General features: G+C 46.6%; 1 protein-coding gene across 1 annotated transcript; it reads right to left on the reverse strand.

The window, feature by feature from the left end:
• Nucleotides 1-6,546: 6,546 nt before the first annotated feature.
• On the reverse strand, nucleotides 6,547-17,099 carry LOC308410512 (serrate RNA effector molecule homolog). The gene is made up of 20 exons (XM_080903881.1): nucleotides 16,983-17,099; nucleotides 14,893-15,015; nucleotides 14,316-14,426; nucleotides 14,085-14,228; nucleotides 13,938-13,998; nucleotides 13,555-13,852; nucleotides 13,251-13,480; nucleotides 11,441-11,560; nucleotides 11,228-11,360; nucleotides 11,012-11,139; nucleotides 10,153-10,214; nucleotides 9,465-9,543; nucleotides 9,192-9,356; nucleotides 8,893-9,063; nucleotides 8,662-8,815; nucleotides 8,226-8,338; nucleotides 7,392-7,623; nucleotides 7,206-7,307; nucleotides 6,971-7,085; nucleotides 6,547-6,887 (listed from the first exon to the last, which is right to left on the reverse strand). Exons 2-20 carry the CDS (start codon nucleotides 15,009-15,011, stop codon nucleotides 6,812-6,814), a joined length of 2,613 nt encoding a protein of 870 aa, XP_080760007.1. The 5' UTR covers nucleotides 15,012-15,015; nucleotides 16,983-17,099; the 3' UTR covers nucleotides 6,547-6,811.
• Between the last annotated feature and the right edge of the window lie 8,750 nt (nucleotides 17,100-25,849).

Raw genomic sequence — 25,849 nt, forward strand, 5'->3', positions numbered from 1 at the left:
AGGCTACTGTAAAATTCACCATTTTTTTACATTAAACTTTCACAAAGCTCTTTTTTTAACTTTTAAAAACAGCTGTTTCAGTCAACTCAACTTTCACTTTGTAGCAACAACTGTGTTGAACTATATACTATACAGATTTTTTGACACACGTATTTTTCCACCATTTCTACCATTCATATTTGCAGAACCTCATCAGGTTGGATCAGACTGTCAGTCCACAGCTCCTTCCAGAGATGCCCATTTGGGTTAAAGCCTGGTTGGCTCTGGTTGGGCCACTGAAGAACATTCACAGAGTGGTCCTAAAGTCATTCCTTTATTATCTTGATTGTATATGTGAGTTTGTCGTCCTGTTGGAAAATGAATTATGACATTATGACTCCAGGTGTGCCGTCATGTTCTCCTTACTGAGAAGTGCATTCCGTCTGGCCAATCTAGCGAGCCACACACATCAAAATAAAGAATTCTGTGCATAAATAATGACTTGTACAATAAATAATGCATTTGTAAATTCATGTATGTAATATTTTTTAAATCATTTTAATGTATTCAAACATTACTAAAGTAACTTATATTTTAATAATTTAATTTTAAATGAAAACATTTTTAAATCTATTTTTTTAGATGAATTTTTAATACAGTCTCATGCAGGAGGTGGGAGCTGTTGTCCATGATGCATGTTAGCTTAGACAACATCCTCTCCTCCCCAACCTGCTTGGTGGACTGCAGCAGACAGTCCAGGATAGAGCTGGCCCTCCTGACCAGTTTATCAAGTATCCCCATCCCTCTCTGCCATTCCTTTTTTTCCTTTTTGCCTGTCCCGTTTGGATCTTGAGCCATCAGAATTGTTGTCTGACGGCCAAGAAAGATGCCAAGTGGATTTACTTTACCAAGTGGATCATCATGGTCCATATTGGTCCATTTGACAGACTGGCGACCTGTCCAGGGTGTACCTCGCCTTTCGCCCTATGACAGCTGGGATAGGCTCCAGCGCCCCCCGCGACCCTGAAAAGGATAAGCGGAAGCGAATGGATGGATGGATGACCTTTATTATAATTATGTATTTATTTTATTTTCGTTTTTTTAAAGACGAGACAGACATGACTGGGGGATAGGACAGGGAGAAAGGATGAAAGACAGAGAGGGAGAGAAGGAAAGATAGAGGGGAGAAGAGATGGTGAGAAACGGGGGAAGAAAAAAAAGAAAGACAAACAAAACACCTGGATCACCTGTATGGAGATAAAAAACCAGAAGAGAAAACAAACAACAAAGATCAGCATAATAAAAACAACACCATCACAATAAACTAGCTAACAATAGATAACAGGCAGAAGAAAAGGAGAGCAATAGAGTAAACAACATCACAATGATACAGTGGGGCAAAAAAGTATTTAGTCAGCCACCGATTGTGCAGGTTCCCCCACTTAAAATGATGACAGAGGTCAGTAATTTGCACCAGAGGTACACTTCAACTGTGAGAGACAGAATGTGAAAAAAAAATCCATGAATCCACATGGTAGGATTTGTAAAGAATTTATTCGTAAATCAGGGTGGAAAATAAGTATTTGGTCACCTCAAACAAGGAAAATCTCTGGCTCTCACAGACCTGTAACGTCTTCTGTAAGAAGCTTTTCTGTCCCCCACTCGTTACCTGTATGAATGGCACCTGTTTGAACTCATCATCTGTATAAAAGACACCTGTCCACAGCCTCAAACAGTCAGAATCCAAACTCCGCCATGGCCAAGACCAAAGAGCTTTCGAAGGACACCAGGAAAAGTATTGTAGACCTGCACCAGACTGGGAAGAGTGAATCTACAATAGGCAAGCAGCTTGGTGTGAAAAAATCAACTGTGGGAGCAATCATCAGAAAATGGAAGACATACAAGACCACTGATAATCTCCCTCGATCTGGGGCTCCACGCAAGATCTCATCCCGTGGGGTCAAAATGATCATGAGAACGGTGAGCAAAGATCCCAGAACCACACGGGGGGAGCTGGTGAATGACCTGCAGAGAGCTGGGACCAAAGTAACAAAGGTCACCATCAGTAACACACTACAACGGCAGGGAATCAAATCCCGCAGTGCCAGACGTGTTCCGCTGCTGAAGCCAGTGCATGTCCAGGCCCGTCTGAAGTTTGCCAGAGAGCACATGGATGATACAGCAGAGGATTGGGAGAATGTCATGTGGTCAGACGAAACCAAAGTAGAACTTTTTGGTATAAACTCAACTCGTCGTGTTTGGAGGACGAAGAATACTGAGTTGGCCACAGCCCTGTCATCCAGGGCATGAAGCAGGAATGGAGGAGATCAAGGCTCCAGGCATCCAGAGGCCCCCAGAACACAAGAGACCAAGGAAGACCAACAGAGGGGCAGCCGCGCCACTGTCCCAGAAAGAGCTGAGGAGAGTCCCAGATGAGGGGTCACTCAGCAGCCGCGGAGCAGAAGCCAGGGGGAGTTGCAGTGACGCGCCCGGGAGCTCCGCCGGCAAACAGCTCTGCCAGAATGACCGAGCCCCAGGCTCCAGGCCACGATAAGCAGCCACCAAGGAGTGAGCCGGTGTGTACCTGGACACCCACCCCCAGACACAAAGAACCACCAACGCACCGACACCTGAGGGAGTCCGCCACTGGCAGGGAAGTGGTGGTGGGGGGAGATAGGCCTCCAAACCTTGGAGGGCCTGAGGTGTCCCCAGAGAGGTGGCGTCTGATACCCAACCTGACATATAGACACAGACATACAGGCACACACAGATACAAACATCCATTCCCACCCTCATGCTCTCATATGCAATTAATCCACACTCAACCAACGTGGAGACAGACATAGAGACGCTGTACGCACAATCACACTCCCCAAGCGTACTCTACAAACCGGGTCTAGGTACCGTTGCCCCTGGAGGGGGGAACTGCACCCAGACCCAGGTGGTGTTACCCTTTTCCCTGCGGTGGGGGGAGGCAGACCGCCCCGACTCCACAGCAGCAGGGAGGCCCCACATTCGAGACCCCAGTCGGATGGCCAACTCCTCCTCCCGCCCCCCCCCCCCCCGCTCCAAAAGGCCGCAGAGAATGGGGGTGTGAGAAGACTCCAAACCTCCTTCCACCCGCTCATTGTAGTGTTGATGCATGTGTGTTCTAAGGTGCATTTAAAACCCAGGAGGGCATGGAGCTACCTGCCAGAGAGCAGCAGGTAAGCGCATAGTCCCTCCTGCTAGCCCTCAATGTCTACGTGTATTTAAAATTGAGAGGTGGGCAACGACACCAGGGGTGAGGTGTACACCCTGATGGTCTTCTGGATGCCGTGTAGCGTGCCCACCCCCAAGATCCTATATGTATGTGTAATGAGAGTGTGAGTAATGTGAATGTCTAAGTTGTGGGATAAAATTGAGGCAGAGGCAGCCAGAAGGGGACAGAGGGGGGGATGCCTCCCCTGCACCCCGGTGACACACCTTTACCCCAAGGCCTTGCATGTGTGGGTGATTGTGGTGGAACGGGAAGAGGGAGGCAGCGGGAGATTGGGAGGGAAGGAAGGGAGGGGCAAGTGACCCCTCCCTGGGGCCAGCTCCCCCGCTGACCCCAGTAGGCACCCCCATACTCTGCAACCCGCCAGGGAAAGGGGGCCCAGGCCCATCCGGACCGGGGCCCAGTGCAGCAGCGTCGCCCGGCCCCACAGAGCCCGGGACAGCCCACCTGACCCCACCACAGAGAAAACTGCACCCACCCCGCCATCCACTCATCTTCCAGACTACATAAGACAATAGACGCCCAGGCTGAGATCTTCCTTCACCTCTCCTGTATCTCCCCCTCCTGCAGAGAGTTCCTGAAGAGTGGAAAGCTCCTGCAAGATGTAACAGCCTCCCTGTAACCCCGGCAGCACACCAACCAGTACCCAAGCCCCCAAGACCCAGCCAGGGCCCCAACCCAGAGACGGAGTGCCCAAGAACCTCATGCCCATCCCGAACCCACCCAGGGGCAGCCAGGCTACCAGGTCAGTAACCCACGTCCATCAGCACAGACTCTCCCCTAGCCCCGCTGCACGCAGCCGCGAGGAGACCGTCACCTAAGAGCCAACAGAGCCCCTTATTGGACATGACCGCTACCCTGGGTTGAGCCTTCCAAGGAAGATGCTCCTGGGGAATCCCCCGATGCCCTAAGCCTGTCCCTCTCTGCCATTCTACCACTCCAGCAGACCATAGCATAGAAAATAGCAGACACCACCACAGTGTCGTAAAATGTCCTTCGGAGAGTCCTGTTCACCCCGAAAGATCTCAGCCGTCGTAGCAGGTGGAGACAGCTTAGACCCTTTTTTCAGAATGCATTTGTGTTTGTGGACCAGTCCAGTTTGTTATAGAGGTGAACATCCAGGTATTTGTTGTACTCCACTGTTTCAATGTCCAAACCCTGGATGTTCACTGGTGTGATAGTACTAGTAAACCTGAGATAGTAATTTCTGTAGGATGAGTCATTTTACTCTCTGTGACAGTGCGTAGCCCACCGCAACAAGCGGCTGTGCCTCCACTAAAGGAAAATCAACCCCTTTTAAAAGCATGATTAAAATATAACAAACAATTAAGAGTAAAAAAAAAAAAAAGACCATAAAACAAGGAACAATGCCAGTCCATAAATGATTGAAAAGCAACAACAAGGCTACAACAAGATAGTGCAGTGTGTAGGCCTGTAACACAAGAGGGAAAATAGTCATCCAGCGTCCACCCTACTATACACCAAATTGTAGATAATACATGAGGATCCTACTTACCACCCCCTAACAGATATACATAGTAAGCGATTGCCAGGGGAAATGAATTCAGTCTGCAATACTTAACAGCCTGTGATCTTTGCCACCTTGAACAGGGATGAGTGAAAGAGTGGACCACAGCTGTTCCTTATTTTATCATCATGTCAATAAAGCACAAGGTTCAGTTAGCTTTGCACAAAAATAGAAACGTCCTCTAAAGAGCTACTTTTTGAGTACATTTCAGAGCTGTACTTTTGTACTTTTACTTGAGTAAAGAAGTTGAACCAGTACTACAACTTTTACTAGAGTATTTTTTAACAGTGTTTTTTTTTTTTTTTTACCTTAATTCAAGTACAGAACATCTATTCTTTTGCCAACTGCGGTTTAACTAATAGATTAAATAGATCATTCATTTGCTCTAAATTCGAGATGCAGTTTATTTTGTGTTTTGTACATTTTGTTTCTGAATAATGTGAAAATTCTTAATTTTGTGTCACACCACTGGCAGGAGGTCCTCTTGTAGCTGCAGAGAACCAGTGTTTTTGCAGTAACTACAGAGGGTGACTTTTCATGTTTTGGATGTTTTCCTTATTAAGAAGCTGAAAGCCCAAAGTGGGCATGACTGGGAACCCTGGTGATGGGACCTTCTGTGTGCGGTGGTTATCCACGTACGCCTGGTTTGACTGCACCTTAGTGAAAGTGTGTAGAGGTGAGACGCTCTGAACCACGTGTGTCTGAAGTATAACGGACCTGGGTGCCTCCTTGGTAATCATTGTAGTTTTGAACTAGATATGGGTGAAATTCCCAGGATGGCAATGTCGGGTTTTCCTTGTAAAGCTTGCAGTCACCACACCACCATCCTAGTATGTGTGCATCGTGCTTTTTTCCCCCTCACCATCGCCACTCATGCACAGTAGCATGTTAAAAATAATTATGGGAATCATAAGAGGACAGGTGATTACTTTTTGATCTAGACTTATTTAAGTGAGAGGAGTCTGAGCCCAAAGCCTGACTCACTGCCATTATTTCACCGTGGACTTTTGGAGATAAGCATCAACTCTCCCCTGAACATTTTTACACTTGGAAAACAAAAACTGTCACATCTGTAGACCAATCGCTTTAAATATTCATGAATTTAAAAGTAGGCGGTTTAAATTTTAAATTTTTCCGTTTCCAGCCTGTCACAGAAGCCTGTTCGTGTTTGTAGAGCTGTGTACACACATTTGACTTTGTAAACCACTTTGATCTACACAAGATTACACTGTGACTGTATTGTTTAATCAATAATACTGAGTTTGTTTACTGGACCGTTTATGCCTCAGTTATACCAAAATAATTAAGCATTCAACTTATCACAACTGTATAATAAATAAACTACATACTAGAATATCACAACCAGTGACTGTAGAAAACATTGATCACAGCAGATTAGCACCACTTCGTTTTAGCTCTCAATTAACGCCTCACCTCTCCATTTCATACAGGGTGCTCTGAGCACATAATCTACATGTTGTGCTTATGCAACTGCACTAGTGGAGTGTGCGCTGTTGGTCACCGTGTGTGGACATCATCCATGTATTGCACCTTGTCCAGTGACCTAGGACATAACACAAGAGCACACAGGCACTTCAAAGGGTTTGAAACGTAACATCGCAACAGAGAGAAACTTCACGAATTCTCACTTATTAAGTTTGTGTGTTTACATCTTCACTTTTAAGCCACTGAAGCTACATCAGCCTGTCTGCTGTGGAAACATCCAAATAAGATTTCAAAGGGTGCAGCTCCTCTCACAGCAGCACACGAGCCTTCATCAGTCCTTCAGTACTGGTCTTTATTGGAAAAGTGGCACGCATCATCATCATCATCATCACTAATGACTGACAGTAACACTGGTCCTGCTGACACACACCCACGCACACACACACCCACACACACAGCTCTACAGTTTGTCCTATGTAGGAAAAAAGATAATGGTATGAGGAAGAGGAACGGCATCATGGGAAACGTAGGAATAAAAAAGTGTTTTATTTAAAAACTAAAAAAAAAAAAAAAAAAAACAGTCTTGGGGCTTCTGGTGCTTAAAAGAAGTCGAGGTCGTCCGGAGCGTCGAGGTCTCTGTACTCGATGATGGAGCGAGGGTCGCCTCGCATGCCTCTGCAAACAAACACACACACAGTGAGATAACTGATGTGATTCATACACTCCACTGTGCTGTCGTCACGGCGCATGTTCTTTACCTGCTGTTTCGCTGTTTCCCAGAAAACCCCCCGCCGCCTCCTAAATGACCTCTGAAGTTGTCATAGTTACCCCGCCCAGCTCCAAACTGGTTTGGTGGATGGTGGAGTGCACCGCCTAAAACACCCACACACACATACACCTTAAAAGACTGCATCACTGCACTGAAAAAGCAAAGCTGAATTTTTTCATTTTAAATACTTAATTAAATTCTATTATGTTTGTGTTTATATACACCTGGGAAACCGGGCATGGGTGGTCTGACTCCAGGCGGATATCCCAGAAGGCTCTGCTGCTGCGGCGACTGTCCGGGAAATCCTGGTAAACCCGGAGGAGCGGCTAAAGGCGGAGAGAAGGAAACGCATCAGAAAAGAAAAAACAGTAACGTGAATAGAAGGCAAAACAGAGTCCCAGGGGCACAACCTGGTGAAGGCGGTGGGAGGGGCTTGTTCTCAGGCAGGGCAGGTCTTTTAGCGTCCAACAAGAAGTTGTTGAAGAACTCAACCTCCTGCCGGACACCGGTGACCTTCTCGCCGTGCTTGTTGAGAATGTGTTTGCGCACAAACTCGGGAGCCTTGAACTTCTTCCCGCTCAGAGGACACAGCCACTTGTCTTTGCTGAGCTCCTGAGTGTTGGAGGACAGGAACTTCTCCACCTGCACAGGTGAGACACACAGAGGAGGGAGGAGAGCTCGTCATTGGGACAACTGTTTACACTCACATGTACACACTGTGTTTATGGTGGTTTCTATGAAAAGGTCGTACGCTGTTAAAAGGTCATTCCTTCTATAGCTGCAAATCTCTATTGTTTTTTTTAATTTCTGAAATGCCAAATGAATTATGAATACAATCCTGAATTAACGACACTTAAAGTGGAGATATACACACCGACAATACAATGTTTAATTTTATTTTGACAGCAAAAAAATAAATAATAATAATAATAAAAAGGTAACATTGCATGTGTTTTTCTTGTTTTAATGAGTAATTATGAGAATTTACTTCCTTCTTCCAAAACATTTTCTTGTAGTTGATGAGGAATGATTAAGAAAACAAAATTAGAACTTGTAAAATCAAAGACAAGACTTGATCTGAATCGTTTTGTGATAAGCTGCAGCTCAGGAGGTCGTCTAATAATCTCAAAGTCAGTAGTTGGATAATATGAAGGGCTTTTATTGTGAAAGGAACAGGAAGTAGCACTTTTTTCTTTTTCTTTTGCACATGTGGGACACATCTGTTGGCAGGCGGTGTGTCGTACCTCTTGTTCCGGGTCTTTCTTCCCCAGCCTGGTCGCTTCTTCCTCACTCAGAGTCTCAGAGGGCGAGAGCAGCGGAGCCAGGCGCTCCTCGCACATCCGCTGGTGTTCACTCACTGTCCAATCAGAGCACAGCAACACTAACGTCAACTTTGCAGCCGTGTATTTGGAGCTGTAGTATGCAGATGTTCCCTAAACGCCTCAGTGTTTTGAGATTAAATAAACTAAAAACACGTTGTGATGTGTTCGAGTTACAGATCATCAACCCGCGAAATTTTCCATAAAGGTTCAAAGGCTGCTGTGACAAACCAGGTAAGTGTGTCTTATTCACAGGTGAGAAGGACTTTGTGTCCTGCGTCTCTGGTTTCTAGGAAACCACGTCCTGTTTTCCTAGAAATATACCATGAACGGCTGATCTGCAGTGTATGCGCGTGCGTACCCTCAGTTGCGGTGATCTTGCCCACAGGCAGGGGTCCTCGAACGTGGATCAGCCCGCAGCGGTGTGGCATCTCATCCTCGGCGGGATACTCACAGAAATTATAATAATCAACAGAGTGAACCAGACGCAGGTAGAGCAGCAGGCGGTCCAGCACCTGTACACACACACGCACGTGTAAATACACGCTTACATGAAGCAGGCAGCGCCTGATCTACATGAAGCTCCTCCCACCTTCAGTAGCTTATCATCTGTCTCCAAGGTGACGTCAGAGGAGGCAGGGTCCTTGGCGTCACCGGCGTCATCGGTGTTGCACCCAGAGGCGCCGATGAGCTCCTCCTCCTCTGCGCTGACTTCCTCTATCAGGTAATCTGTGATGTTCTTCAGGATGGGGTTGGTCTCCATCTACACACACACAGAGGAATGATGTCAGTCCTGAGGGGGTTATGGGTAATGCAGTGCCCAGATAGTGTTTGACTGACTGGTGCTTCTGACTCTGAACCCTTGAGCCTGAACATATTTAAAGTCCGCACCTGTCCGGTCCACAGCTCCCCTCTCTGGTCCAGGCTGTGGACGAGTCGGGCCGACAGTCGGATGTCGTTCCTCACCACCGGTTTGTGGTGCGTCAGACCGTTGACACTGCGAACCCGCCGGCACAGATCTCTGTTCACCACCGGAGCGAGTTCACAGTCTCTGAGCTGCAGACAGCATAGAGGAGGTTATAATCACCCATGACACACCAGTGTGTGTGTGTGTGTGTGTGTGTGTGTGTGTGTGTGTGTGTGTGTGTGTGTGTGTGTGTGTACCCGGATGTTCTGCAGGTTCCAGCACGTCTCCTTGATGTTCACGCTGCGGTCAAAGGTCACCCAGCAGCGCCTGAAGAACCTGAAGCACAAATATTTACTGAAGCTCAGTTTAAAGAGCAACGCTTCCAAATCCATGCTTTTAAAACCGCTCGATAAAAAAAAGAAGCGTGGTGCGGGGCAGTTCTTAGATAAAGCGCCTTAAACACGTGAATACGTCTCGATCCATAGGCAACGCAGTGTTGAGTGGTGAAACTGTATTGTTGTTCATATTCATGCTAGAAAATGCTAATTTTACTGGAGAAATAATTAAAATTGGTGCTTTCAGGACAAAACTTCATGTGATTCCTGAACTATAGTAACAGCGTCGTCCTGCTTAGAGAAGAATATCGTTTTTCTTTGGAGGACGCCGCTAAAGACCTGACTTCCTGTATAAATGCAAACGGCAAGTGAAATGACGCTTTCTAGGAATGTTTTACTGAAGGACAACAGATTATAAACTTGCATGTTTCATGCATTGATAAGAATACACGGTGTTTGATGTCCTATCTTATATACATATATATATATATGTCTGGTTTATTTATAAACAACTAAACAATCTGCTACACTTTACATATCAGTCCTTTAATGGCAGATGAAGCTGGGAGGAGCTGATGCAGGTGTCGCGACTGCACTTTTTTGTTCTCACCTCCTCTCAGGCTGAGGGTCCGACAGCGCCACCCGCAGGAAGCCTGAGTATCTGCGACACAGCTGCAAACACATGAAGGAGGTTAGCAGAGAGCCAGGTGATGTGCACAGGTGTGTTCTAACTTGAACCTCCTAAGACCCGAACTCTTCCATGACATGCATTTTTAATTCCTCTTTGATATCTGGGCACATTGGGACCTGATGAATGTAAAAACAAAGAATTACCAGATTTTCTTTTTACCTGATTTTTGTTTCTAAGAACAATAAGAGCCACGTATGAGGATATACGTTTAAAATTTCAATAGAACAGTTGCAGTATAAAGTCCTCGTAAGTGGATATCAGGCCCTTGTAGAGCAAAATTGAGTATTTTAGTCTAAATAACCCAAAATGTGATGTTCACATATGTGTAAGTCAAAATCACAGCTTTCAGCTTCAACACCACAAACAAAGAAAGTTTCTGAGCTAAAAAAAATGTTCTGGGTAAAAATGATATTTTACTTCGAACTATTTATAAGTTAAATAATAAATAAACCAGTTCATGGTGCAGTATTTCATAGTTCTGCACAGTTTTGTTTTAAATGGTCAGATTTCTCCCAGGGAGCATGAACACATTGCAGAGCTGGTTCATTAAAAACAGCCTAATTTTTCTTGCTGAATTCCGACTATAATTAAAAACCTTCCTCCTTTGTTGGTTTGTCATTATTTACTTGTCCAAACTTATTTTAATAACGTCCTACTCTCTGGAGGGAGGAGCCTAAACAGTGCCAACCTATAGGTTTGAAAAATGAGCTGCAGTTCCTCAAATGTTAGTCTGAGTTTAGCAACAACTGCTTCACCCTGTAAAGGCATGTTTTCTTACAGCTGTGATCTCATCCTTGGACACCTCTGGCGGGATGCTCCTGATGAATAGGGAGGTGGTGAGGTGGAGGGGGCGGGGCTTGGGTGGAGCCTCCTTCTCCCTCTCTTTCCCTCGCTCTTTACGACGCTCTGAAACAAACCAGCAAAACACTTCAGACTGAAGTCTGAGAAGTGTTTCAACATTTCAGAGTTCAAAAAAAGAGTTTAAAATAAATACCATCCTCTCCGTCATCCTCCTCTTCCTCCTTCTCCTCGTCCTCATCCTTCTCTCCATCAGAGTGGGAGGAGTCAGAGTCGGAGGCACTGCCCTCGCCACTGTCAGCAGAGAGGCTGCGTTTCCTCTTCCTGCCCTGAGAGAAAAAGGAGGGATTAACAATGCGATGTAACATTAAGGAACATCAGCATCAGCGACAAAAGACAAACGACTCACTTTCTTGGTCTTCTTGTCTTCTTCCTCATCTTCTTCTTCTTTCTTCTCCTCTTCCTCCTCCTCCTCCTCCTCGTCGTCGTCCTTCTCCTTCTTCCCGTTACGCTTGGCGTCGGCTGAGTCCTGAGAGAGGAAAGAAAATAGGATGGTTAAGGTCAGTCTGAACGCCGTTGTGTGTCAGGATGTGATTATTTAACGTAACACTGAACAGACTGTCACTCAACCCGTGACCTGTTTCTTCTCTACAGTAGTTAATAATTCAATAATTCAAAGTCATGTGACCCAGACAGGAAGAGACTGGGTCCAGTTCAGTAAACTGAGGATCAATGTTCCCTCTAATTTTTCACGTGTCTGAGCGAACACACAAACTCCCTGAGCGTCCCTTGGACCACTGTGAGCAACAGCAGACATGTGCACTGTGGTCACGCCAGCATCGAATCCATCCAAGTTACTTGGTTTATTAAAATAATCTAATTACAACATTTACATTTATGATAGACTACTTTTAATTAACTGCTTTAGCCCACTTACAATGAAAATTTAAAAAGATCTTGTTCATGACCTGTGTAGCATGTTAACACTATTGGAAGTAAAAATAACTTGAACTCCAATTTTGAAAACACAACTTTTACAGCTCTGACTTGTATCATGAGTCTGAGTCTGGGAGAGAGTCTGTAACTCTGTCTGCAAAATACAGTAAATAAAGACCAATGTTGAGCAATTAATTATATAGTTACTTCTTCAAAAAAGTAGCTGAGTTTTGCAAATAACAACAATAACAATAAGTTTTTTGCAGCTGTTTACCTAAAAAAGCAGCCAAGGCGTTTTTTAAATAAACATTTCAAACTATTTACAGAACAATCAGCTGTTCTGCATCAAATCTGATGCCACACAAATTATTTGTGCCGCTCCAAAAAATTATTTCTGTCCACTATGAGATGAAGGAGAACAACAGCCTGATACCTGCAGGCCTGACAACAGCAGATGTATCACTGCTGTAACACCTGTAACATTCAGCAGTCGCCTCATTGTTCTGACACACAACAAAACTACTGACTACACTACACACTAACTACACAAGATTTGCGCTAAACGTCTCAAATCTCTCACATCTCAAAGCACCGCCGTCACTCCTAAAACTTCCGTTTCTTAACAACTAGATGCCACGTTGCCATATCAATTTTTGATTGGTCGACATGGTACATTTTTCCACCAATAGGAAAGGGTGGGTTTTGTTTTTGTTTTTGCTCACAGGCTTTCCAGCGTTTTCCTTATAAAACGCTGTTTTTACCGTTTCTTCCAGCAGTAAATATAAACAACAACAGTATTCAGGAAGAAAAACAAACATTGCAGATATTTTTATCATAACTCTGGTTTTACGTGGCCGATCAACACAATTTAAAAACTGGTATAAAGTCCACACTGTTTCCGTCTATTGTTCGTCTGTCCTGCTCACATCTCCAATGGTTGTTCACGTTGTCATTATCGTGGCTTCACTCCACATCAGCCGCTTTGCTAAAACACCAGTGTCGGCACATAAGGACGCTGTCATAACCTGTCAACCACGTTGATTAGCTGCGTGTATACGAATGTGAATCGCTTCATTAGCTGGACTATGGGATAAGGTGGCATCGTTCTAATCCCATACAGGAGCAGCCAGTCACTCACTGACTAACACTGCAAAACAGAATTGTTAACGTTTTAATTTTAATTTCAATTCAGGTTAGATTTTTTTTGTGCGCAGAGACCATGCCAGCAGTGCGCACGCGCGCAGCTTAGAGGGAACAATGCTGAGGATATTCGAAGACGTCACCTTCTCTGTGTCTTTGTTATCGCCCGCGTCACCGCTCGCCGTCTCCTTCGTCTGAGTTACAGTCGCCTCTGAGCTGGTCTGACCACCCACGCTTCCTCCGCTGGGATCTGCCTGACTCTTCTCGCCTACACCTCCTCCTCCGCTCGCATCTCCACCGGCTCCTGCTGCATTCACCTGAACCTCGAGGACCTGCAGGTCAAAATCGGTTCCTCCCTCCATCTTTATCACAGCTGCACAGAGACACACAGGTTAAAGACTTTATTACACACAAACCCCGTTTCACTTCACTTCCTGTCCAGTTTACCTGCATCGAGGAGTTTAATGATGGCAGGGGCGTGGTCCATGTCGAGCGATACGTTGTCCAGCCAGTTGTTGTCCATGAGGAAGAGGAAGACGCCGAGTCGGGTTTTGAGGGCGGCCAGAGACTCTGCCTTCCTCGTGGCGATGTCATCGGGGTGGTACTTGGAGCGGAACCACTCCTGCTCTTTGTGCTGGAGGAAGAAGTCCTGCAGCTGCTGCCGCCTGAAGTCCAGCTTGTACTGGTTGTAGCGCTTCACGGACTCCGTCTCGTCCACGCTGTCCTCCATGTTCAACAGGAACTCCTGCAAACGCATCACAGACGTGATGTCATAACCTCGCCAAACAGACGCTTTGATGCCTCCTTATTTTTTTAAATCAGAGACCCACCTTAAAGCTCCTCATGGTAGGAGGACCGGGAGGAGGGAGGTCTGGATCCACCATCCCCAACCTGAGACACAAAACTCAGGTAATAAATAATCCAGGTGAAAACTGTTGGAGCCACTAGGGGGCAGAAATGATTCTGACTGAGCTCACCTGCCCTGCAGAGGGTGGCCTCCATGATGTGGGTGAAGGTGAGGAAAATCTGGGTGCCAGCCCTGAGGCCCCGCCCCTGGAAATGGAGCCCCGCCGCCTCCGTATGGCAGGTCGTAGCGGTACGGCTCCCCCCTGTGGTCGTCCCTGAGGGTGAAACGAGAATTATTAACCACAGCAGGAACACGGAGCAGAACCTGAAGTCTGCAGCTGCTTCTCTCACACAGGCCTCACCATTCTCTCCTCATGCGTTTGTGCTGAGGGCTGATGTGTCTGGGCGGAGAAAACCTCTCTCTGCGGCCGCGGTCATAATCCCGCCTCCGCTCGCGGCCACGGTCCCAGTCCCTGAAACAAACAGAGAGCTGACATCACACAGTGGACAAACCTGTCGGGATGAAGTCGGCGACTTTCTTCAGCCATAATAAATCCTGACGACTCAGTTTCCAATAACATGTCTCATTCATACGCTGATGTTAGGACAGATGTTTACAGCTGGATAACAAACTGTATGAACTCTGAAACAAATGTGTCAGATGTGATTAGGGATAAGTACGGCGTGCATAAAGAATACAGCTGTGTGGGAAACTTTTCAATGTTAAACAAAGGACCACATCACTGCACTACTACATCTATGCCACTAGATGGCAGCAGCTGCCTCTCTGTGACAGCAGCTCTGCAGCAGTTTGATGCAGTAAATGAGCCTCTGTAGGTTTAGGCTGAACTCTGACTGTCAGATGCGTCGGCTCGTCAGATCTTTCTCTCCGGATTAAAAACGAATAACTTAACGATCGGAATGGTCACCAGCTCCCACCTGTCGGGCCAGTCGTCTCTCCTCCTCTCCTCGCGCTCTCGTGACCTTTCCATGTCGCTGCGTTCCCGCCTGAACTTGTCCCGCCTCCTCCGATCCAAATCGTCATCGCTGTCTCCCATCGGTCTAAAGGAGCAAACAGATATTGACATCAGGGATTCTTTCTGCATCATTCAGCAACTTTAAATCACCAAGTATGAAGGTGTTTAAATAAATAATTGTTCAAACTGTCAAAATAAACCTTAAATAAATTCAGAGAATTATGAGAGTTTAGTTAATTAATGCACATTAAGAGGCTCTGTGAGGCTGAAGGTGGCGACTGAAAAACCTGTAAATTCAATAAATTTACACCAACGCAGGACCAAGAGAAGCACAAATCTCCCACACTAGATTGACTCCCATCACCTCCTGCCTGCAGGTTTAACGCTCTAAGCGCCTAAACCCACACTGACTCCTTAAGGTGTGTGAAATCCTCTCAGGGGTGTAGCCTAATACCTTCTGCTGCAGGTAATAAACGCACTTAATGTCCTAAACCATCGCCACTCAGAGGAACTGTGTTTTATTTTTCACATCAGGAATGAAGATTTTTGATCTACTTTAATGTCATCTGCTGTGACGGTTCCTGACTGTGTTTATCAGCGAGGAAAGTCTGTCCAGAAGCCAGAAATTAGGGGAAAAATAACTATAGGTGATGGGAAGTGGGCGGGACCCATGGTAAACTTTCAGGTGAGTGAGTGAAAAGTGAGCTCTACCAATAACGGTAAAGAATCCAGCTGATTGTCATGTAACATAGTAGTGAGTGTAATTATAACCACGTTATATGTCAATCAACAGTTCTTCACTCGGATTGGTGGTCACCTCAGTCTCTCACAGCTATTCCTTTAAAGTCGAATGAGGTTGTTGAATGTCACTTTGTGTTTCCAATATTTGCATTAATTTTCTTTCACACCAGATGTGAACGCTGCATTGAAGCAGAAAATATTTTGATTCTATTTTGCTTAATTGTATTTAATGATCCAGTTTAGTCTCTTGACTTTGGCCACCACTCATCGACTCTGTATTAGACCCTCAACCATATTCTGAATCTCCAGCAAAGCACTGGACAGACTCCATCATATCCACAACTCCGCTGTCATAAGAAGACAAGACGCTTCACCCGTTGCCTGCTGGTGGTGGTCAGAGGGCCCGGTGGCGCCAGTGTTTGGCAGCCTAGCCTCTGTCAATGTGCCCCAGGGCGGCTGTGGCTACAATGTAGCTTACCATGAATGGGTGTACACTAGACGTGTAAAGCGCTTTGGGGTCCTTAGGGACTAAATAAAGCGCTATACAAATACAGGCCATTTACCATTTATAAATATTAATTCAAACTCCGCTTCTGCGCTGATATGTTTACTTCACTCACTGACGTGCTTTTCATGCAATTCACGTTGTGTAGAATTCTAAGAGGTTCAATGTTTAATGTTCTTACTTTAGCTTCAGGTTTTACAAATTTTCCTGAGACGTGCAGGAGATCTTGAATGAGAAACCACAGAGCCTGACCGGTCTGTTGCTCTCACAGAAAGACTGAGATAGGAAAATCAACATTACTGAGGAAATAAACACCCTTAGCTGAAACGCCCCTCTGCTTAACAATCATTCTTATGCCGTCTTCCACTTCTGCTAATATAAAAGCACATAAGCAGCAGTGTGTATCAGCTTAAACACCGCTGCTCTTTCACAGTTTATCTTGAAATATTTATTATAAACTCTGTTTGTTTATGTGACTCCTCACTGATACATTGGCTGCTAATTAGCCTGCTAGCTCCTGTCCGTGAGTTCTTTAAAAGCTTTTAATTTAAGGACAGGCTCGTCGCAAACTCCCGGCAGCCCCAGATCGTTAGGAGACGCAAATATTAAGGGTTTAAAAGTTTTCACTAAGACAAATCAAACGCTACCATTAGCAGCATATAGCATTTCATAGCTAACGAAGCTAACAGCTGCTAATTAGCTCGTTAGCCCGGAGCCAGATGAACCTGTTCACAGAGATGTATCCCTCCGCTTCGGCCCCGCTACTTTATCTGTGCGTATTTTTGAGTTTAAGGTGTTTTTCTTACCTGAGATTTGTTGTTTTAAACTCAGAAACAAGCCCGTCACAGCTACCAGCAGCCGCACAGTTATCCCGCCGCCAGCTCCAAGAGCACAATGATCCAACGACAATTCCGCTTCCTGTCACTACCGCTCGTCTGTCCAATGACAATGCGCCGCCTCGAGGTCAGACTGGGTAAATACACACACTCGTTGAAATAAAGGGGTCGTGGCGTTTTATCTTCACTTCTAGGAAGCTGAGAACTCTTCTTTGTTTTCCGCGAGAATTGTATTTGGCCAGCTGTGCCATTGAACTTCAGTTAAAATTTTAACAGCACAAAATTTAACGTTTTTTAAATACTCCAACATTATGACATTTTCTGCTTTCCTGCAACATGTCACCCCTTTCTATCCAAATCTCCAAGAACCTCACTGAGATCAACTGAGTTTAAGAGATAATAAATATGTGAAAACATTTTCACCTCTTCTAATTCGTGAATGACGATCAGGTTAGGGTTGATTGTTTTACTTAGCAGAGTTTGTCAATTCCTCTCTATTGTCCCATCACAGCATGTTTTTTTTTTTAAATTTCAAAATTAAAACAACAATCCTAATAATAATTAGAGACATCAGTATAAAAATCTAAGCTGCCAAACTACCAGATGTGTGTAAAACAAACCATCAGGCCTGATCGATGACATCCCAACCCAAGTTTGAGTCACGTGAACATTGACTGTGATGATAAAATGAAAAAACAGCTCGTCATTGTTTCCATCAGCGAGTAAAAGACACTCTGATGCCGGTCACGCTGCCATGATGTGAACTTATTTACAGCACACAGACAGATAGATCTGGTAAATAGATACACAAACATATGTGTACTAGAAACACATGTATACAATAGCACAGGAGACAATAAAGTGAAATAAAAGTCAACATTTTACTGCCACGTTGATCAAGCAGACAGAGCTCTGAAGTCTTTTTAAATGAGAAATCAAATATAATGCATTCTAGTGAATGTGTAATGCAACTCATATACCTTTTCTCTGTCTTTAAAGTGATGATAAAAACATATTTAATGCAAAAAAAATATCATGAGCATCCAAACATCTTAGATCATAAATCCAGACATCACTTTTATAGTGTAGCTTTGAGCGGAGGATTTCTCAGTGTGATCAAAATCTGTTGTCTCTCCTTCCTGTTTCTTCCTCAGCTATTTAGCTCTCATCTCTAATGAGAGGGAGGAAGAGGAGTCGGGGATGTGCAAACTGAGAAATGAGGACTTATAAACAGGTCATAACAGCATTTCACTGTTCAGTCGACTCCTGTGGATGATGCCTCACATACTCTGCACTGTTGAACAAAAGCAACAATGGCTTCTGATCAGATCTATAAAGTTTTATTTTAGTCGTTCACATTGGGCAAATGTAGCCTTATGTCACTCTTTTGTGTTTTATTTAGCTTTTTACTCAGTTTTCAAAGTAATATTATTTAGAGTTCTACTTATTTATCTTCAGGTTCTTTTAAAGTGATTTCTATCATATTCTAATACTGATTCTCCACTAGTTTGTTTAAAGTTTCTCTGGAGTGTTTCTTCTCCAAAGTGACACAAATCCTTTTGGTTTGCCAAATCAAACATGTTTAGTTTCATGTGCTAAACACGTGTAGCTGTGGCGACCCCTGCAGTAAAAGAGCTTCTTCTACTCTGGTTTTCTTTTTTAATAGTCTTTACTGTTGTTGCTTTGGGGAGTGATGAAGTATATCTTAGTGTATATGTGTTACACATAACAGAGCTCACTGATGGTGTCATGGTCCGGGTGTGTGCCAGTGTGTCTCCCTCCGAGCCGGCGTCTCCACCCCTGGGAGGGGCCTCAGTGTTTTTGCTGATCGCGTACATCTGTGGGTAATTAGCCGGGGACTCATAAGGCCAGCGTTCTCAATCTCTCTTCGCCAGATTCTCTGCTAAACATCAGTCAGTGCAGGCCACCACCATAAATTCCCTACGTGTTTTTTTGAATCACCTTGCCTCACTGTATGTTTGTTTTTTGTGCGCCTCCTTTTTTCAGCTACACCTAACTGTCAACCCCTGGCGAAGAGCTTCTACTTGGATGCTGGACCTTCTGGCAGTCCCTCAGGCTATTACCAAAATTACCTACCTGCCTCTCTGCCTCCACGCCAGGAGTTTTTGGATTTACACACCCGGACTACTCACCCCTCTATGTCATCTCCGACCTCCGTTGGCAAGTACGTAGTACGAAGGAGGATTCTGAGCCAAACAACATATTCATATGCCTCCTTATCTATGTTTGAACATCTGCATTCTGTTACAGTGACCCCGACCTTTTTCCTGGACCCTTTGTGACTTGCCTTCCAGTCCAATCCCCGGAATAGCTGTCCTCTTTGACCCGGACCAGATCGTTATTTAGTTTAACGTCTACGCTCACCTTTTTGTTTATGAATATTTTGTGTAAACATTAAACATTATTCTTAAAATATATTTACGAGCTGTTCGGCGTCTTGCGTTTGAGTCCTATCACTCGTCTGAAACGGTCTCGGCCGTAACAGTAGAATCTGGCCAGTAGTTATGGACTCAGCAGACGCGGAACGGTCAGCCATTCAGAGGCAGGGGGCGATATTAGGAAGTCATGAACAATCTATTCAGTTCCTGTTAGCCCAGCAGCAGACTCTTAGAGATGGTCAAAGTAAAATACTGGAGTCCCTCCAGGCTCTACAAGCGGGTATTTCTACTGCTGCTGGTTCCGCCTCGGGCCCCGCGGGCCAAGACTCCGGTACACCAGCTCCTCTGCCTCAACCTGTTGCCGTTGCATCTCCACCTACATCAGCTTTCCGTGATGCTACGTCCCCGGAGCCCGAACCATTTTCAGGGGATCCAGGGAGTTGTAGCGGGTTTTTGCTTCAGGTCGACCTTGTTTTCGGTCGTTCTCCACGCACATTTGTTGCGGATTCTAATAAGATATCTTATTTGGTGGGTAAACTGCGTAATCGTGCACTTAAGTGGGCGGAGGCGTATCTATCAAAGAATCCTTTGTTAACCTGTTCTTATGAGGTGTTTTTGGGGGAATTCCAGAAAACGTTTGCGCACCCCATTTCTGAGGGTAGTTCTGCGCAGAGGCTGCTGGATCTTCGCCAGGGCCGTCAGAGGGTTGCTGATTTTTTGATTGATTTTCGTACTGCCGCCGCCGAAACCGGTTGGCCTGACGACGCTCTGCGTGGGGTGTTTTTCCGGGCATTGAACGAGGGTATGAAAGACCAGCTTGCCTCCCGTGATGAGCCAAAATCTTTTGAGGAACTGGCGTCCCTCTCCCTTCGCATTGACAACAGGTTGCGTGACAGGGAGAGGGACAGGAACTACAAATCCCAGCGCCGTTTACCGCGCTCGTTTCCGGGTACGTCACCGTCGCCGCCTCCGACTGTGGACTCGCATGAGTTTGTCGCCTCGGCTTACGTCACTAATCCCGAGCCGGAGCCTATGCAGATTGGCCGGTCACGGTTGACACCGGAGGAGAGGGAGCGGCGGCGTCGGGCTCATGCCTGTTTTTACTGTGGCTCGCTGGAACACTTGATTGCTGCATGCCCGAAGGAGGGAAAAGGTGTCGCCCGCCGGTAGAATCGGGGATACGGGTGGGCGGTTCGAATTCTGGTCAGAAACCCCGTTTACAACTCCCTGTCACCTTGGAGATGCTACAGATTACTCATTCATGCACAGCCTTATTAGATTCTGGTTCTGAACAGAATTTAATCAGTCTCGATCTCGCTGAACGATTAGGCGTTCCGCTCGTGCGCCTTGAGCCGCCCATTCCAGTTAGAGCGATTAATAACCAGGTTTTCACTGAAATTTCTTTTCACACTGGTCCAGTGTCACTGTGCACTTCGGGGAATCATAGGGAGAAACTCACCTTTTTTGTCCTCGATTCACCTGATACTCCGCTCACTTTGGGTTATCCCTGGCTGTGCTTACACAATCCGCACTTGGATTGGGAGGGGCAAAGGGTTGTCAGCTGGAGCCCTTTTTGCCACTCCAATTGTCTGACTTCCGCCCGTTTTCCCGGCCCGGGGGAGGCTACGGGGACTGACGAATATGTCCCCGATCTCTCAGGGGTGCCGCCTGAGTATCATGATTTGCGGGAAGTATTCAGTAAGATCAAAGCGCAGTCCCTACCGCCCCATCGCCCTTATGACTGTGCGATTGATTTGCTCCCCGGAGCGTCCCTGCCCAAGAGCCGGTTATATAGTATCTCTAGGCCTGAACGTGCTGCGATGGAGGAGTATATTAGGGATTCACTAGCGGCTGGGTTAATCCGTCCGTCTTCATCCCCCGTGGCGGCTGGGTTTTTTTTTGTAGACAAGAAGGATGGGTCTCTTCGGCCGTGTATTGATTTCAGGGGCTTGAATGACGTCACTATTAAAAATAAGTATCCCTTGCCACTCATTAGCTCCGCTGTTGAATCGCTACAGGGTGCCACGGTGTTCACTAAGTTAGATCTTCGCAATGCTTATCATTTGGTGCGAATCCGTCAGGGAGACGAGTGGAAGACCGCGTTTAACACCCCCCTGGGTCATTTCGAGTATCTCGTTATGCCTTTCGGTTTGACGAACGCTCCAGCGGTGTTTCAGGCCCTAATAAATGATGTCCTACGGGATTTCCTCGACCGTTTTGTGTTCGTCTATTTAGATGACATTCTTATTTTTTCTAAAACTTTGGCTGAGCATCATTCACATGTCCGAGCTGTCCTTCAACGCCTCTTGGAAAACAGACTGTATGCCAAGGTTGAGAAATGTGAGTTTCATTTGACATCGGTCTCTTTCCTGGGATACATTTTGGCAGGGGGGCAGGTGAAGACGGATCCGGCTAAGGTGAAGGCGGTCACAGACTGGCCTGTGCCTTCTACTCGCAAGCAACTCCAGGGGTTTTTGGGATTTGCAAATTTCTATCGTCGGTTCATAAGGAACTACAGTCTGGTGGCGGCTCCGCTTACACGCCTTACCTCTACGAAGCTTCCGTTCGGCTGGTCCGCCGAAGCAGACAGCGCGTTCACGAAGCTGAAACATCTGTTTTCTACTGTGCCCATCCTCGCTCAACCCGATCCGTCTAAGGCTTTTATTGTGGAGGTGGATGCTTCTGATGTGGGGGTGGGGGCTGTGCTTTCACAACGTGCCGGCCCCTCCTCTAAGCTACGGCCGTGCGCCTTTTTCTCTCGGCGGCTTTCACCAGCGGAACGGAACTATGATGTGGGGGACCGGGAACTGCTTGCCGTTAAGTTGGCGTTGGAGGAGTGGCGTCATCATCTGGAAGGCGCGGCGCTACCGTTCCTGGTGTGGACGGATCATAAGAACTTGACGTACCTACGCGGTGCGAAGAGGTTGAATGCACGTCAAGCTCGTTGGTCGCTGTTTTTCGCACGTTTTAACTTTTCCATTTCCTATCGCCCGGGTTCCAGAAACACCAAACCGGATGCCCTCTCTCGGCAGTTTGACTCTGACACGGGTCCGGCGGAGTTTTCCACCATTCTTCCGGCCGGCTGTACGGTGGGAGCTATTACCTGGGAGGTGGAGGACGCTATCAACCGGGGCCTCCGGACGGAACCGGATCCGGGCACGGGACCGACTAACCGGCGTTTTGTTCCCGCGGCTGCTCGCTCCAAGGTACTGGAATGGGTGCACGCTTCGAGGTTTGCGTGTCACCCGGGCAGGGGCAGGACGACTTCTATGGTTAAGAGACATTTTTGGTGGGCCACTCTGGACAAAGATGTTCGGGAATATGTGGCTGCGTGCCCTGTGTGTGCCAGGTGTAAGTCGCGTACTCACCGTCCTGCTGGGCTGTTGCAGCCGTTATCTACGCCTCATCGCCCTTGGTCCCACATCGCCCTGGATTTTGTTACGGGACTCCCGGTTTCGGCTGGGAAGACCACTATTCTCTCAGTCGTGGATCGGTTTTCTAAGGCTGCTCATTTCGTCGCTTTGGAGAAGTTGCCCACTGCGGCTGAGACGTCTACGTTGTTGTTGGACCATGTTTTTCGGCTTCATGGCATTCCTGTGGAAATAGTTTCGGACAGGGGTCCGCAGTTCTCGTCCCAAGTTTGGGGTTCTTTTTGCGCTGCTTTGGGGGCTAGGCCTTGTCTGAGCTCTGGTTACCATCCTCAGACGAACGGCCAGACGGAACGTTTAAATCAGGAGCTTGAGGCCGCGCTCCGCTGTGTGACCTGTCATAACCCTGCGACTTGGGCCTCGTATCTGCCGTGGGTGGAATATGCCCACAACTCCTTGGTTTCGTCTGCTACTGGGTTGTCACCGTTCGAGGCCTCTTTGGGTTATCAGCCGCCCCTGTTTCCGGAGGAGGAGGCTGATCTTGCTGTCCCCTCGGTCCAGCATCATCTACAGCGCTGCCGTCGGGTCTGGTCTCGTACGCGGGAGGCGCTGTTGCGAGCTGTGGCTCGCCAACGTAGCTGTGCCGACCGTCGCCGGTCTCCTGCGCCTGTTTACTCACCTGGACAGAAGGTGTGGCTTGCCGCGAAAGACATCCCTCTCAGGGCTTCCTCCCGCAAGTTGTCTCCTCGTTACATCGGCCCCTATTCTGTGGACAGGGTCCTCAGCCCTACGGCTGTCAAGCTCCGTTTGCCTGCTGCCTTGAGGGTTCACCCGGTCTTTCACGTTTCTCAGGTGAAGCCGGTGGTGTCTAGTCGTCTGTGCCCGCCTCCGGTGCCCCCGCCTCCCGCCCGGCTCATTGACGGGCACCCTGCGTTTTCTGTCCGGCGCATTCTGGATGTGCGGCGGCGGGGTAGGGGGCTGCAGTTTTTGGTGGACTGGGAGGGTTATGGGCCGGAGGAGCGTTCTTGGGTTCCTCGTTCTTTGATGCTTGACTCTGTGATGGTTTCTGATTTTCTTAGGTCACGTCGTGGGGCGGGTGCTGGTCGGCCGCCGGGTGGCGTCCCTTGAGGGGGGGTACTGTCATGGTCCGGGTGTGTGCCAGTGTGTCTCCCTCCGAGCCGGCGTCTCCACCCCTGGGAGGGGCCTCAGTGTTTTTGCTGATCGCGTACATCTGTGGGTAATTAGCCGGGGACTCATAAGGCCAGCGTTCTCAATCTCTCTTCGCCAGATTCTCTGCTAAACATCAGTCAGTGCAGGCCACCACCATAAATTCCCTACGTGTTTTTTTGAATCACCTTGCCTCACTGTATGTTTGTTTTTTGTGCGCCTCCTTTTTTCAGCTACACCTAACTGTCAACCCCTGGCGAAGAGCTTCTACTTGGATGCTGGACCTTCTGGCAGTCCCTCAGGCTATTACCAAAATTACCTACCTGCCTCTCTGCCTCCACGCCAGGAGTTTTTGGATTTACACACCCGGACTACTCACCCCTCTATGTCATCTCCGACCTCCGTTGGCAAGTACGCAGTACGAAGGAGGATTCTGAGCCAAACAACATATTCATATGCCTCCTTATCTATGTTTGAACATCTGCATTCTGTTACAGTGACCCCGACCTTTTTCCTGGACCCTTTGTGACTTGCCTTCCAGTCCAATCCCCGGAATAGCTGTCCTCTTTGACCCGGACCAGATCGTTATTTAGTTTAACGTCTACGCTCACCTTTTTGTTTATGAATATTTTGTGTAAACATTAAACATTATTCTTAAAATATATTTACGAGCTGTTCGGCGTCTTGCGTTTGAGTCCTATCACTCGTCTGAAACGGTCTCGGCCGTAACAGATGGAGGTGCTGACATCTGAATGAGGAGACATCTGGGACAGTTTGTGTCCTTGCTCGGCAGGAGGCTTACTCCGTTCTCCTTTACGGTTTCTGTAGATTAAAAAACCACCAGGAGCAGCAGTGACAACAACAAGCAGCACAAGAAAAAGTGATAGTGCAGCAGATTTAGTATGGCCTCCTCTGTGCTCGCTCTGTCCTCCTGGTGAACCTGCAGGTGACAAACAGGTCTAATTGACATCGTGATGAAAAAATAGAAATGTTTCTCTTTCACATTGTTAAGGTTCAAAATTGAGGAAGGAGAGTACAAACCACCCATGGTCCAGAAGCTCTTGGTCAAACAATGATTTTAATGACTACACACGTGTGGGAAGAACAGCTCCGTTTCCAGACAGGAACTGGTCTTCAACTTCCTCAAAGCATACACAGATTTTTATAGCATCAGGGTTTGATTTACTGACGCCCCCTTCATGCGTCACAGACAGGATATATACACATACGTCAATATCAAAACCACAACGACTTTTGACACAATTTGAAAGAACAATTGTCTTCTATCTTCATAACAGGTGCTTCCTGTCACTGCCGGATGCTCGCTTGTCATCTTGACACCTCAGCAGCAGTTCTGCGACAAACTGCTCTTTTTGCAACCCCAAGCAAAACATAATTAAACTTTTACCTATAAATGATTCTCTCTAACTGAGTGTGTGTGTGTCTGTGTGCTAACCACAATTTCACCCTGTTTCACCTCGCCGACTAGCTCCTGACCCCTAACCAGACAGAGGCAGAAGCCACACTCAGATATGTAACAACTGAAACTATATATGTGTCATCTACTAAATAAATGTTTTAATCAAGAACCCCTACTAAAAGCTTAATACAAGAATATGAACATATAAAAGATATTAAAATGAACTGTTGTGTAAGCATGTATTGCAATTCCTTCTATGTTCTAGTTTTCCCTCAGCATGGATCATCTAGACACTCTCACTAGTGAAGCTTTAGACCATTAATGAACCTGAACATCAACTCAAATAAGCACAGATATGCAATATGTATAAAATAGTTATAACTGCACCTGGAATACAAAATTAATATAATAACTTGTATGCATAAACATCTTAAGGCCATCTTAAAGCTATCTGTTACATTGTTAAAGCAATGATCAATTTGA

This window comes from Rhamphochromis sp. 'chilingali' (assembly GCF_963969265.1).
Source record: "Rhamphochromis sp. 'chilingali' genome assembly, chromosome: 1".
Taxonomy (NCBI): Eukaryota; Metazoa; Chordata; class Actinopteri; order Cichliformes; family Cichlidae; genus Rhamphochromis; species Rhamphochromis sp. 'chilingali'.

Bases quoted from the DNA above. Each gene is read 5' to 3' on its own strand.
- LOC308410512 (XM_080903881.1), bottom strand. From the start codon at position 15,011: ATGGGAGACAGCGATGACGATTTGGATCGGAGGAGGCGGGACAAGTTC. The intron at 14,427-14,892 runs GTGGGAGCTGGT...TGTTTGTTTCAG, and splicing joins AGAGACGACTGGCCCGACAG to GGACTGGGACCGTGGCCGCG. The intron at 13,853-13,937 runs GTGGGTCTCTGA...ATGCGTTTGCAG, and splicing joins CTACCATGAGGAGCTTTAAG to GAGTTCCTGTTGAACATGGA.